The sequence below is a fragment of the Plectrocnemia conspersa genome, unplaced genomic scaffold, assembly GCF_051122295.1.
Source record: "Plectrocnemia conspersa isolate PC_06_02 unplaced genomic scaffold, ASM5112229v1 ptg000006l, whole genome shotgun sequence".
In the NCBI taxonomy this organism is placed as follows: Eukaryota; Metazoa; Arthropoda; class Insecta; order Trichoptera; family Polycentropodidae; genus Plectrocnemia; species Plectrocnemia conspersa.
The window spans coordinates 13,641,150-13,657,625 of NW_028277170.1; the positions used below are offsets into that span (position 1 = coordinate 13,641,150).

General features: G+C 32.3%; 1 protein-coding gene across 4 annotated transcripts in view; it reads left to right on the forward strand.

Annotated features, from left to right (window-relative positions):
• The first annotated feature begins 871 nt into the window (after positions 1–871).
• LOC148234289 (DNA-binding protein D-ETS-3-like) overlaps positions 872–16,476 on the forward strand; it is a 128,300-nt gene continuing 112,695 nt past the window's right edge. For 2 of the 4 annotated variants that reach the window (XM_088187761.1, XM_088187764.1), the window contains exons 1-2: positions 7,367–7,502; positions 10,224–10,603. In XM_088187761.1, coding sequence (XP_088043887.1) covers positions 7,498–7,502; positions 10,224–10,603 — 385 coding nt within the window. In that variant the 5' untranslated portion in view covers positions 7,367–7,497. Of the gene's footprint in view, positions 1,020–7,366; positions 7,540–10,223; positions 10,604–16,476 lie in introns of those variants that run through there. The other 2 variants (XM_088187763.1, XM_088187762.1) reach the window with 2 other exon arrangements.

Here is a 16,476-nt window from a genome sequence, read left to right on the forward strand (position 1 = left end):
CGCGAAGGTAATGTCATACGTTGTTAATGATGAACTCGCTCGCTTTAAAATGTATTTATAATTGGTTATTGTTTATATATTATGACACAGTGCCGAAAAAGTAAACAAGCGGTAATATTTGGCATCGATGTCAATCAAGAAGTATTATAAAACAATCCAAAATAAAATAATTTAGATTTAATGATGTATTTTATATTAATCTAGAAAAATAAAGGTTGTTTTTTCTGGGCTGAATTATGTTTGAAATAGTATGGAGATAGCCGTCTTTGATTCGACACGGCTTCTAAGAGACATCGAGTAGACGCGAGAGAAGCAGCGGAGCAGACTCGGTTTTGTCTCCGCTCGATTTAGCATCGCATCGAAAGGGATGAGACAGGGCGGCGAGTACGCCTCCTGCGCTAAACCCCCGTGGGACTCCGCCCCGGGGCGGGGCCTGCGCCTCCCGCACTAGCTCCTAGGCCCGGGGAAGGAAACTCCATTGCTAGACCGATATCCGATAGCACGCTCACAATACCTTCCATCCTATAAACACCAGTCGCCGAGAGATATTTTCCCGTTCCGAATTTTTCTTGTCGACATCCAGAGAAGTGTACCCACCCCCACCCTGTGACCCTGGAGCGCCCCCCACCACATCGGCCGATCGCTTTATTTGTTGTTAACGACTCCTTTTGTCTACGGCAGGTGGCGTTCGGTAACCCTTGCCGGACCGGACTGGTGGTCCATCGCGGACGTTTGTTGTTATTGTTGTTGCCACACCACGTGACACGAGCATAAAATCAAAAGAATAAATATTTACACATATCGTACAACGAATAAAATGCGAATCGCGCGCGAAGTTTGCGTTTGAACTCAGTAATATTATTTCCAATAAAATATGGTTATAAAATGGTTATAAACTCGTGACTATAAATTCTTTGGAAATATTTTTTATATAAATAAAATGTGTTTGAATTGAAATAAATTGTAATATAAGTGACAAGAGAACTGGTGCGAATAGTGAAAAAATAATCCAGCCAAAGGTAAATTGATTTATTTTTTAAACTATATGGTAATAACATTTTTTTATCTCATATATTTGCAATAAAAATTCGCAGTAATCTTAATTTCATGACTGCAATAAAATGACACATATCTATAGTATAATACGTTTTTATTTTATAAATAAATAATAATTAAAATACTATATCTAATAAAAAAATTAAGAAACAAAAGAGTATATATAATTCAAGTTTTCATATAAATTATTATTGGTATCTTGGTAGCAAAAAATAGCTGTACCGTATTAATATTATTTATTTTATTATATGTTACATACAAGTAATTACAAATATTAAATCAATAGTATTAATTGTTAGGATTATATATTTTGATTTTATTTAGAATCTCTTATCTACATAAAAAAATGAAGCACTATTTCTAAAAATATTTTTTAACTGGTTAAGTCGAATGCTTGCTGTTTTTTATGAAAATTATTCAACACCATCACCATTGCATTGCTATATTTTTGTGTAATGATGTACATTAGTGTTTTCTCAAAAAAATGTTCAAAATTAAATTTGTACAAATATTCTTAAATGTTTTACAATTTCCGCCTTTTTTATAACGCTGCATAAGAAAGGGTAGATATGTGTGATTAAAAATATGCATGCTATATTGGAAGGGTATAAGTAATATTTATAAAATAAATATTGTTTACGATTTTCCAACTACTCGAATCTTTGCTTTGGTAGAATTATAATTAATAATCAGGAAAGGAAAAACCACTCTGGTTAGAAATCGGCAGATTACAAAAATGAATGGGGGCTTTTTACAAAGTTACGCCAAAAAATTTACATGTCGGCGAACCTAAATCTCATTTTTTTTAAATCCAAAAAGTTTTTTTATAGTAACTTGTTCGAAATATTAAAAATGTAAACTAGCAACAGCTGTTTTTCACAATTTTATATATTTTATAATCGAAATAAATCGATCCGTTCTGGTCCATAGATTATTCGCGTCCATTATAAAAAATCGTCATAATATTGAAGTTTATCCTCTTCAATGATCATCCAGTTCTCGATTCATTAATACTATGAAAATACTGTATTATTTTAATCACATACTATATATTATATATATATTTATTTATTTATCAAGAAGTGAAAATGACATTTCTCAGAAAAATAAAAAACGAAAAATCAGAATGTCAGAATAAAAAAATATATTGTATTTTATAGACGTATGAGTAAACTTTAACAAACAATTATACATATATGTAAAAAAAACTTTTAAAAAACAGTTAAATAAAGTAGAAAAAAAATATTTTAATTATTAAAATTTTAATAATTTTATAGATATGATTAATCTGTAAAATAAACACTATGCTAAACGCAGATGATTAGTATTATCTTATCAGATAAAATTTTACATTTAAAATACTGTAAAAATTGCACAAGCATGTGCTTAAAAAATTAACGATACGTTCAATCTAGTGCATAAATTTATAAAAGTTATTATAAATATAATTTTTAGCAATATTCAATAATTAATTATTCTTATAAAATTATCATTGGCAAGAATGATTTTATTCAAAGCTTTGTTTAGATCAGCTTGGATTATATTATATTGTATGTTGATAGCCATCGTAAATTTTGCAGTCCAATTTAGATGTGCACCAACCCAGATATATAAAAGATCAGTATCGACTACCAAAGCACGACTGTCAGTTAAAACTTTAGTTTAATAAAATATACAATAATAACTCGAAATTATCTAATGTTCATAATAGAAGATATATTAAAAATAATGCTAATTTTATACTTAATTATAAAGGTTCGTATGTTAACCTTCACCAGATAATTATTTAATAAAACCAATGTAAATTATATAATTAGTTTGAATATTTTAAACTGCTATTTTATTAATAGACTATAGAAATTAGTAATATTAACCATATATGTCGTTTCTCAGCGTCGCTTGAACTGAGAAAACGGTTTAAATTGTCCGGCAGTAAGAAAATGTATTATTTCGCAATGTGATTGTGAGCATAGGTCGCAAATCAATGTCGAAACGTATTTCGGATATTGTCGTTTTGAGTGACAATGAACGAGCGACGGGACAATTCTAACTACGAATGCGGTAATACTCTGACTTCCTGTCCTCATGTGCTAGACTAATTGGCTTACATGTGCCTTGCGAATCGACCAAATTTGCTCAGGGATATATAAATATATTATATAAATTACACTCATAAGTTTTGATACTAGATAATGCATGATTAGTTTAGTTACAATAAGATTTTCGTATATCGCAAAGATAAGATAACTTCAATAATATGTGGAATTACACGCTGCTTTAATATCATTATTTTCTTAAAAGGAACATTTTTTAGGTTATTACATATTATCATTTTAGATTTAAAACATTCTCAAAAAAGTATTTTTATATAAACAGGGAAATTTTTATTTTGCTGATTGCTAAATTACTCATATGAGATCAACGCAAAATTAAGAAATAAATTATCTTGTTAATACAATATATACTATAAAAATATTTTTTTATGTAACCTGTATGTCTGAATTAACATTGATCTGATTTTAAAAATAATTATATCTGTAATACATACTTCAGTATTTATCTGAATTTGATTACAATTGGCTAACTTTATTTTATTTTTACGAATTTATTATTATTTTTTCAATACTTTAAATTTAAGATCCGGTCATCTTTTTTATGATAAACCGTCTTTTTCTAAAGCTTAAAAACTAGTAATGTTTCAAATAGTCGTATCAGTTCAAATATATATTCAGTGATCCGTTTTTTCTACCAATTTGTTTCGATTTATGTCAAAATTATGTCGCGGATTTAACCCTTCGATTTGTCGAAATACCGCGCCTAATTGAGACACATTGGGTCGCAATAAGATTTCTATCCTGATTTTTGAATTCTGAATGTCGGAAACGTTCTTAAGTTGCGACCCATGTTCCTGGTATTCAGAAAACCTGGAAAAAATTAAACTATAATTATTTATTTAAATATGAAATACAAATTTAAGGATACCTTTATATATATTTTATTAATCAAACATTTGATGTATTTCATTAATTATAAAAAATAATATCAATTAAATATCTGCCTCTGAAGCTTTTTCAGCTGCAGATCCTTTCGACGTAATTTTCTATGACTTTTTCTACATTTCCGGCGGTATCTTAGCTATAACTTGGCAGATGTTGCTTTTTAAGTGCTCCAACGTATACACGATTCTTAGCGTAACGCCAATAAAAAAATCCAACGGCTTTAAATCGCTAGTTGTCTTCATCAAAACGTGAAATAATATTACCTGGTAACTTTTAACGCAAAACATCCAACGCTGCAATGTGTGCCATCTTGTTGGAACACGTGTCTTCTACATTAATACAGGGCCGGCCCGAGGGGCAGGCAGTACAGGCGGTCGCCTGGGGCGCTAGATCTTGTGGGGCGCCGTGATGCCAATAAAAGGTGCAATATTCACTTAAAATTATCAAACAATATTGTTAAAGAATATAATCTGATATTATTTTTTTTGTATACACTACTGCGTACTCTTTAGATTATTTCACGCATAAAAAATCGCAACGAAAAATAAGCTACAAATTCTTAAATACCCACAATCGCAAAAAAGAGTATGGTGTAAAATATAATATTAAATTACTTTCCTTTGAAATATATTTTTGCGCTCATGTAATGAGTTATTGAAGTATTAATAGGGGATGGGGGGGGGGAATGCGCAAATTTAGTTTTTGCCTGGGGCGCCAAATAACCTAGGGCCGGCCCTGCATTAATAACTTCGATTTCGTGCACAACGTTCGTTGACTGTTACAAGCCTACCTTCATCGTTTTAAAAACAACAAGGCTCAATGATGCCGCCTGGCCACAACGCGCACCAAACAGTAACTTTTTAGTTCGCAGAATAGCAACGATCAGAAAAGTTGGAAAGTTTAAAACGAATTCCTTTATTTTGTTCGTGAAAATGAGGCAGTAACTAAAGTCAGCTCACGAGTGTCTTATTTAGTAACGGATACAGAAGAGCAATTCACTGGTGGCGAATTATTAAGTCATATCAGTGCTTTCATTTATAGCTATCATAATTTACCACATATAGAGTTGCTTTGACAGGTCTTGAAATTCCGAGAGTATTTGTTAGTGTGTTCGTCCAGGCGTAGTTTGTGCTTCTCCACCAATTGTAGTGAATTTCAGTTTATAGCTTCAGTAAGTTGTCGTAGTGATGTCCGTTATCTAGCTCTGCTCTGCTCGTGTGAGTGTCTGTTCTTTTCTTCCAACGTGACTAAAAGTCCCATCTCTTGAATCAATTGTTCGAGAAAGCTTGAGCATCAATCGAATTATCTTTGGAACACTCTCTAAAATGTTGGCACCCACCAGAAAAAGCGAGCTCAAAATGTGAATATTATAAGGATAGTTAGCCGGCAAGTAGGGATTGCAATAATACCGGTATTACCGAGAGAGAGAAAGGTCAATACTGGTATAATCGGTTTTGACATTATAATTATTATTTCAATTAATTTACTGAAAAAATAATTGATGAGAAAAACCAAAGCATTCGAATATCCGATATGATTATATTTATTCCGAGATGTGATTTATTTATTTTATTTTATTGCTATTAATATTGATTTTAGAATATCGCAATAATATTTATTTATGAAAGATTTATCTCTCGTATTGATATTTTATTTATACCATGTTAAAATTAAATTTGAGTTATTAATGTTTATGTAAATATTATAGCATAAAAAATACGTAAATACAGCATAACCCAACATATGCGATTTTTTTATGAAAAAATCATTGATTTGCATTTTAAAATAAATTATGTTATACATGTGTTTAAACATTTTTTTGCGTGCTTTTAATGATGTGAGGTAATAAAAAGCAATATTTGGTTGTTAATGCAATAAATTAATTTATTTGTCTGCACGCGTTGGGTGCCGAAAAAAAGTAAGCACTAGACTTATTTGACGTTGGACTCAAAAATTCTCCGATTGCATTAAAAGTTGTTCTATTATATATCTACTCCAATTTGTTTCATAAATTCTTTAAAGGGAGTTTTTTGGAAAATTATAATATTGCTTATATTTTTCTAAATAAATTATTTATTTAAAAATAAATTGCTCAGGTATATGTGCAATACATGATTTGTTTTCTTTGCCATTTAGCTTAACATTATTATGATTGTATCAATTCAGGTGGTTTACTTTTTTATTAGATTTTTTACGTTGAGGTGATGAACGACCTCAGTATTGACATGATTTTTTAGCTTTTACTTGATGTGATAAGACAAATTTGTATTGTCTTTATCCAAAAGTCTCGATGGAGTTCAATGTTTGGTACAGAACTAGACTAGACTATGACCTGTTTTTATGCCATTCTTGCAAATGATGAGTTTTTTACCATTAGCTAATACAGTTTTCTGAATTCAATTTTTTTAAACGTGTTTCCGGTGTAGCTTAGCATCTAAGTAATTTCTAGATACTTTGCCTAATTTTAGAAAGGAATGATTTGTCTATTTTGATACACCGGCATTTATTGAAGTTTATATATTGATTGTGAAAATTTACATGAACTGGCTTACTCTCATTTAGTTTAATTCTCAATTTCGAGTTCTATATATTAAGCTTGGATAATGAGTGATATAGTTTGGTTATTGCTTCTATTAAAGTTTGAGCCCTGAAGGGCTCAAACTATAATTTTCTTAAGCTCAAAACAGGCAATCTCATGCTTAATTCTATAATATATATGAGAGGCAAGAACCAGAATTTTGTCTAGTAAAGTACATATACTTTTTTATAATTTTATGAACAAGTCCTGTCGATAAATATGGCGGAGCAGATTTCCATTTTTTCTATCTTTTTTTTTCAATCGTACTTGCTATCTTATGCACTGTTTAACGCTACGAAGAGTGATTCTGGTTCAACTCAAACTGTTTTTCAGTATATATTCTCTTCAATTACGGGTATTAGTATAATATTTTAAAGATAATTTTTTCAAACAACTTCGAACACACTGGTAGCAGTGAAATTGTTCAGTGGGCTTACTTGATTACGGAAGCATGATCACTAATGCACAAATTTAAATGATCTTCTGCACATATTTTTTCTCATTACGGAACAAAGATAGTATTTTAATAAATAAAATCGCGCCCAAGATCGACGTGCGCTTCGGTCAATTGTCGTATGTAAGAGCCGCGTCACACGTTGCGTCCGATCGCCTCGTCTGATGTGGACGCGTCCTTACGCCGCGATAATATGTTTACGTCATTAAAAAAAGAAACAGGATCCGCTGTATTCGTAAATGGGCCGCAACGCATTTCCCTCGCACCGGATACAGTCAATTTGGCCGCTTTAGTGCACGCGGAGACAACACACCAGCAGTGTGCCAGTCGCGCTCTTCTCTCCGTTGTGCCATTGTTTCGCAGGCCCATGGATCTTCGGAAAAGTCCACAGAGACAATCGTCCCGGGGAAATGAGGTACACGACGGAATTACTCGACGGATCGACGCGCGAGGTGATTTGGGCACAGTTCGGAAGTCTATTACCGATGTAACGTTTTCTCAGATAGAGAATACATTGTAGATTATGAAATTGACTCTCATAATATTTTTCAATAATGTGCAAATAATATATAAATATTAAATATACAGTACAAAAGTTTTAGAAGCACTGGATATTGAATATTTTAGCCATTATATGATACAACATGACAGTAATAGCGATGCATATTAATTAGCTGGTTATAATACTTAAGTCCAAGGTTTCTGAAGCAAAATTAAATACACAAAATAGCTAAAAATCAATTTAATTAGTATATTGTATGAAATACAATATTTTACTATTGAGGATAATTATATTAATTTAAAAATATATTTTTATTGGAGTTAAATATAGGAAGCTTTCATTTAATTTATAATGATTTTATGTAATCATTATCATTTTAAAATTAATACCATACTTTTTTATAACAAGCAATAAATTTCGCATTAAAATCAAAGTCGTGCTATTTTTGATAATAAAAACTTAAATATACTTAATTAAATCTCTGATGATATTGTATATTCATATATATATTTATATGTATCTACAATATTATTAAAATATAATATATGTATGTACATATGTACATATATTCTGCTCAATAGCGTTTGCTTTTACTTGATAACCTTTACCACGATTAAGCAAACAAATATGCATTTCATGGGCAAATTTGATGGTTCGTATTTACAATGTGCGATAGTGTGATAACAAATTTATGTAGAAGTTTTTTGCGATATGGTTAATATGTACTTTAAAAATAATATATCGCACAGTGATAACATGTTTTCTGAATATGGATTTTGAATTTAATCATAATTTAATACCCTCGCCATGTTTATATTTTTTGCTTAATTTAATGTATTATTAAAAAAGCTGTATAAAATACGGGAATTTATAGTGAATTTTGAATTCAGTTACCTTTTTTTGGCAATTGCGATTCATTAAAAAATTTTACTCCTGTTTTATACTCATCAGAGTATTATTATATATCTAAGTTTATTAATAACAGTACAGCAACTTAATAAATTGTTTTAATGTGTGTTTAATTTAACGATCTTTGATCGCACTATGCCATCACTGTAAAAAAACAACAATTAGCATGAAGTTGAGGTTCGACTTTGACTGAGGTGCCCCTTTTTAAGCGAGGAGAGCCACTCGTTTTCCATTGAAAACATAGCCATACACCCAACTTCAGTAATAATTTTGACCATGAGGTCCGGATCTGCATCAAGACGATCCTTCAATTCCGTGCAAACTGACACACGATTTTCCTTCTGTTCGTCAGTCAAAAGTCTGGGAACAAACTTTGCACTCACTCGTCTCATTTGCACGTTCTTCGGTAAGTTCTCAAATAGTCAATCGCCCGTTTGAACGAACCATTTTTGAACCTTTTTGCACGTTTTCGTCTGTTTTTGAGGACGTCCCGATCGTGTTGATCATCTTCAACCAACGCTCATACCACTTCAAAGTCGCTACATTATTTCCATACACTGATTTAAACATTTCATGAGCTTCTTTGGCACATTTTTGCAACTTAAAATACAACTTAAATGTTCGAAATCCACGATGCGCGACAGACAACGTAAACATGACCTCACTCTTCCGGCTCTAGAAGCCGGATAACAAATCACAACTTGTTCAAACTTGACACTGACTATCTTAACGGATCAGGTTATCAGACTTATTACTTTGTTTCTGCTATAAAAAATCATTTACCGTACTTTTTAATCACATCTTGTAAGTCTTTGTGTATTACAAAAAACGCAGATAGTATTTTTTTAATTAAAATTACCGCTGCATTGTCTTCAGTCTAATTGTGCCCTATTTTTATTTTGCGAAATAACTCCTCTTGTCTGTATGTCACTTGAAACAACATTAATCATATCAAATATTAATTATTAATTAAACACTTTGCTACTGCCGAAATTCCAGAAATTCCAAATTTTTCAACTTAATATTGTGCACCTGTAGACTTCCCAATAAATTAAAAGTAATTTATTATGCTAATTTGTAGCCTTTTGAAATGTTAAAATATAAATAAATAATTTTAATGTTTTTTTTTTCTTATATAATACAGCATTATATCAATATATATTCGATATTCGAATAGTTGATAATAAAAAAATAGGGAACTCTAATTACTATTTTATGCTACGTATACGAAATAGTAAATGAGTAATTCCAGATAAGCTTTTTAAACTTTTTTCGTACACAGAAATATCAAAACTAGTTGTAATACATATTTATTTATTCTAAGCTTTGCGTCTACTTGAATTTAAAGAATATAATCTAAATTTTTTTATTGCACTTATTCGGAATTTACTAATAACACTTTTATTTATGTTTTGATATTAACTGTGAGCCTGGAAACGAGATTATTTCAACGCCATTAAAATCTCATTCCTGCTTTATTTTTTGTGCAATTTAAAAAAAAAATAGTTTTTACACTAATTTATCAGACCGCCTTTATTGAATGCGTTAATCATCCAACTAGAGGTTGATCATAATTTCAGCGAGGTTAGGATTTGACACCGCCATATTAAATACAACTGTTAACATCCTAGTGAAATAAACTTGTATAAACTAGTATTTTTACATTTGATTATAGAGCGTTAGAGTGCTGATTTATATGTTGATTAAATTTTAATTCTTCTTCAGGTACGAGAAGAGTAGACCCCCAAGGAAGGCGGCCAAAGTCGAAATGTACGAGAGCAGCTGCTCGTATGGAGGTGCTTTGGAGCTGAAGAGAGGCGCCTTGAAGGAGGAGCCATGGGCTACAGGCGAGTGGCCACCGTACAGGCTCCACCAGTCGACGTTTGAACAACTAAAGCAGAGTGTCGAGAAGGCCAAGGCGGCCCTGCAGGACAGGTCCGGATTCTTGGGAACGGCTAGTGCGTTTAGTGACTTGTATGGCAGCAACCAAAGAATTGCCGACCAGCTGACGCAAGAGGTTACCGGAAATATTGGATTCAACTCGCGCTCCTCCAGACCTGAAGAGTCAACGCTCACTACGCTGGAGCAGAAAACTAAATCGCTGGGTGAGTGTCATTCGTTTTGATTTTACGAAGAGATAACTTTACACAGATATTTTTACTACCACTGTCATCAAACCTATTGAATCAATAGCATGGTTTTTAATTCACACCATCTACGGTCACTTTTTGTATGTGTTCGCCGATCTCGAAATGATTTTTTGGAACTTTGAATCAAAATCTTTGGACTTTGATGTACAAGTAGACGTTATTTATATACACATATCTTAACGAGACGTTTGATAAAGTCAATCACGATTAACGTGTGAGAAAATTATCTAATTTTGAAATTTTTGAAGGTCCCATGATGTTATCTCAAGTTACTTTAATCAATTATCAAAATACCTTTATTGGAGTACCGCAATAATTTTTTTAGCCGCTATTTTATCCAAATAGTATACGGAATATGCTTCACTAAACATCATTACTATCAATATTTATATTTAAATATAAAATGTACGTTTAAAAAAAAAAGATTTTCTTATAATTGATGATTTTTTTTAATTAAAATAATTTGTAATTTAAAGAAAAAATATATCGAAGCAATAGCTACAGAGGTAATCAAATGCTTATATAAATAATCATGCGAGTAGAACTCCGATTATTTTTTAGGCAATTAATTAAAATTATAATAATAATGTCAATACCGATATTGACCGTTTTTTTCTCGGTTTTACTGGTATTGAAAATTCCGGTATTATTGAAACCCATCAGTTGGCATCTAGCTTTATAATTCGCTGACTGCACATTGATCTCTTTATCAGCTATGAGGAATTGTTTCTAGATCAACTATGTATTTATGATGGATTTGGCTCATTTAGTGTTAATATATCTTCTTAGAAAAAAAATAATATAATTAAATATTTTCATTGGCTCAACCTGTATTATATCTCAAATATGCACACCAGCGAACGCGTATACAAACTCCCCCGTGATATTACTACATAATCAAAGTTTACTTCGTTTTAAGCATAACAAAGAAGTGCCCGCTGAGTCGGGGATAATAATAAGTTATTTCCCTTAGGTAAAAGACCTGGGGGTCGTTATTTAGCAGGGCGCTTTGAAACTTTTTAAAACAGTCATTACGAAAATGTTTAATAACGAACGTGACAACGACGACGCCCCAAGGGCAATTAATATTATTTATAATAGTAAATAAGAGCAAAATATTGATATAAACTTAATAATACAAAAATATTAAAGTTAATTAGTATTTCATCGTTTAAAAAATAATATTAAAATTGAAGAACAAGTCTCTGTAATACATTAGTATCTTTTCTATTAACTCATCACCTGATAAGCAATTTAATGTAACAAGTTCAACCTGACTAAGCCAAGTGGTTATTTTGGTTTTTGATAATTTCTTAACCTAGCCAAAATTGTTTCCAATTTACATAATATTTATTTACCGCGACGAAAACAACCGACAAAGGGATAAATTTTCCCTACGTACGTAGGTGAGCTCGTTCGGCTACAGAAGGGAGAGAGACGAGATGTAATCTAGTCCGGCGCCATAGAATGGGCGTCGCCCATGGGCGTCTCTCGTCGCCATGGCAACGCTCTTATGTGCCTATTCCTTCTTATCTACTGAGATATTTGGTGGAGTTCATTAATTTCGATACATAGCGACGAGATTTACTAGCGATTAACTGGCGAAACCCTATTATATCGCGCTAGCGTGAAGCATTATGGTCCACAAGCTATTGTTCAAGTTTTGCCAATGATAATATAGACAGCGGTGAGCCTGCTGCAAATTCTACACCATGTGTTTGGTGAGATTGATTATAGGAAAGACAAGGTAGATCCGTTATGTTTAATTAATCTGTACATCAATCTCTACATATGATAATAGATTATTATTTGAGTGCACTTATATATTTATTTTAATGTAATGATGAGCAAAAATATAAACAATACATTGTATTATTACAGAACATAAAAAATAATAAATAGTAAGAAGGTCAAAAAATCATAAAATATTAAAATTAAATTATGCGAACCGGACCAGCTCCTCATATTTTCCTTTAAATATATCAATGTGCAACGCCATAGTGCGGACGTTCTGGCTGTAACTGGCATCAAAAGAGGACGCGATTGTGATTCTCAAAGACGTTCCGGAACCCGAAACTGGAATTCGTCGAGATGAGATAATTCTATACCAGTTCGAGGTGATGACCACGTGAAACGGCATTTTATTACGGACATAATGCTAGTGTCATTTTGAACTTTCGGTTAGCATGTCATCAAGCTTTTTGTTATTGCTTCATGTAATCGCTCTTTCATCGTCATTTGTTCAACTGATGAAGTTGTGGGTGAGATGACTGTACTTCAAGTGGCTCTTTTGCTGCTTTATCACATATTGCTCATTGTCTTCAGTTAACCTTTTCATTAATTTTATAATTGACTGCCATAGTATTTTACAGGAAAAATTATATCAATATTAATCTCATCAAACGATTTGGGATTTTATAAATATATAATCGTATTCGTTAAATCTGCCTTCGTTTTTTATAATATTTCCATAATTTAAGAATTGCATCGACTAAACATAAGTTGAAATCACGTCCGAAAAGTTCATCGACGGCTAATTTTAGAGGTTTCAAAACTAGCATCATTCTTAGTAGGTGATCTTTTAAATAATATCACGAATTTTCTCACTCTATTTACATCTCCAAAGGTCTTCAGATTCACAATCAATAATTCAATCAATCAGAATTCATAGTGATCATCTTGTTCTGAGCATGATTCAAACGGTTTAATTGGAATCGTAAAGAACTTTAGAAAGTTAATTCCATGAGTGATACATAATTAATGTTATATAAGTGATACATAATTATGAATTAGTGTTAAAAAAATTTATACAAGCCAATTCCAAGTTTGTTGATAAAACAGTTAATACCGAATGTTTCGGGATTATATATTTTAGTCCCGAGATTGATAGGTATCGAAAATCGTTCAGGAGTCCGGGATTGGATTTACCTTAGTACTGATATAATTGATAGCAAAGTTGTAAGCGAATTAATTTTAAATCTGCAGATCCTTAATATAAAATTTTCATTCGGCTACAAACAGCCTGCATGATCTTGGAAGAGTGCAGAAATTTCTTTAGCATTACACCATAATTAAGCAAGAAAAAAACAATTAACATAAATTACTATAATGTCTGAGGTGATCTTTTTTAGCTTATTTTTGTTAAATTTTATTCTACAAAAATTAATTGATTCACAGCAAGGTTCTACAGAGTTATTTAGTTTCTTTGTGGAAATGGGCTTTCGTCAAACGTCTGCCCTTAAGTGTCGGAAAGTGTCATATTGTTTCATTTTCCCGATCTCATTCGTTGTCAGATTATTTCTACGATTTCGGTGAGAATTTTCTGGCTAGAGAAACTTCCACTTAAAATCTCAGAATCACTTTTCAGAGCATGTGGAAGTTCTCTCTACATGTAAACGACGTTTGCGGAAAATATTCCAATATGCTTGTCTTTGTAATGAAGAACGCGTTTCACTTTGCCGATCCATCAGCTATTTGCGTCGTCTATGACAGGGGTGTCAAACTTAAAAGGCACCAAGGGCCGCATAAAATATTTTGAGTACGCCGGCGGGCCACAGCAAAAAACTTAAGAATCACTGTAGCATTTCGTATTATATTTAATTAATTTACATACTTAATTTTGTAATGAAGCATTTGATATCATCGTAAAACTGAGTGATGAGTTTGTTTTTGCTTTGTAATTTCAAATTAAGATCACTTAAATGTGCAGTAATATCTACAGCAAATGCCAGATCATGGACCCAACTGTCATCCTTTATTTCATCCTTGTTTTTACCTTTAATTTCAAAAAATAAAATGATTTCTTGTCTTATAGCAAATAAAATCTTTTCAACACTTTATGACACGATAACCATCGAACTGCTGTGTAGAATGGAACATCTGTGAACTCATTATCCATATCTTCTAACAGCTGACTGAATTGACGATGGTTGAGAGCATTTCCTTTGATAAAGTTCACTGTTTTTATAACCAAACTAAGCACGCGGTCCAATGTTAATGTCTTTGTACATAAATTTGGTTGATGAATAATACAGTGAAAATGGACAAATGATGAATCTGGATACAAGTTCTTAATTTTTGATATGCAGCGAATATGCCTGCCAGACATATTCGCTGCACCATCAGTAGATTAGCACACAAGTTTACTCAAATCAAAATCACAGTCATCCAAAATCCCTTCGACTTTTTCAAAAATGTCTTCGCTTTTCGTTGTAACGTGCATTGGAAGCAGTTCGATGAGTTCTTCGTAAGCATTGAATTCAGTGTCACAGGCCCTGATGAACGTTGCGAGCTGTGCGATTCCTGTGATGGCAACAGACAATAGAAAAATGCTGAAATTTCCATGATGCAGCCTTCAATTGTTGTTTCAGATTATCCGCCATTTCATCAATACGGTCAGCAACAGTGTTTCTAGTTAATGATATGTTCTTAAATAAGTGCGCTTTCTGTGGGAACACAATGTCAGCCGTTTTTACAAGGCATTGCTTTACGAAATTTCCTTCACTGTAAGATTTCACTGCTTCATTTTCTTGAACTACCTTGGCAAACATAGATTGCTGTTTTTTCAGTCCCAATTTAGCTCTTTCAATTTTTCTTCTCTGATTAATCCTTCGTATTTATCATATTTTGATTTATGTTGTTCATAGTGCCGTTTAATGTTATATATCTTTGGCACATTCATATTATTATTACATATCAAGCAAATTATTTTATATTTTCCTTCACAGCAAAAATATATTCTAATTCCCACTTTCCTTAAAAATTTCGGTGCTCATCCCCGATTTTTTGTTTTGACATATTGAATACAAAAGGCTGGAATAAATAAATAAGGGGCATTATATTTTTTGGGGTTAGCTATCTGAGTCGCTTCTAATGAGACTTTTGCTCAGTTTCAATTACAAATTACTAAAAATCAATATATTTAAATAAATCTGATCCAAAAATACCTTTTGCGTGGACTCAAACAATTAATGAAAAATACCGCGTGTACCCGCGGGCCGCAAAAAAATTGCTTGTGGGCCTCATGCGGCCCGCGGGCCGCGAGTTTGACATGACACTTTAGTTCGCAGCATTCTTAAATCGGGATCTATAACTAAATTCTCTCTCTTATTTAAAAAATTGTGGAAAACGTTCTTGAGATACATTTTCAAAGGGATATTTGGTTATAAGAGCGTTGGAATACGATTCACTGAATTCTAGTACAAATTCATTAGTCGCTAAGCATTTTCTCAAACTACTGAAAGGTGTTGTCGAGAAGCAAACTATTGCGATCCAAAATGTCTTCGAGAATCACAATCGCGTCCTCTTGTAGCCGACTCGCCTGTAGCTGTTCGTATCATATACTAATTTTAATATAAATATGCTCTTTATGTATTTATTTTTATGTATTGTGATAACACTATGTATTGTTTTAAACCAATTTGCGCATTGAGATAATCTGTAAGGCTATGATTAATCTTAATTTAATTAAAATAAATTACCTTGCGTTTAAAAAAATATTTCCATAGAATTGTAGTCTGACTAATCGCACTAAAATGACGTTTTAATTAGACTAAATATGTATATGTGTATTTATATTTATTAATGCAAGTTACTACACCATGTATATGCATTTCATCCGATTTTCTTGCCATTTTCCCGGTCGTCTTTGTGCTCGGCACGCATATTTTCGCCCGGACAATACCTAGCCGCGGCACAATAATAAAGTGGCTGAAGAGCGAGCGAAAGTGGAGCGTCTTCTTCTTATGCCACGCTTTCTTACACACACACAACCTCAAAAGGAGCCCAAGTCCCCGTACGCCGACCAACAAAAGGCGTTGTGTTTTCAA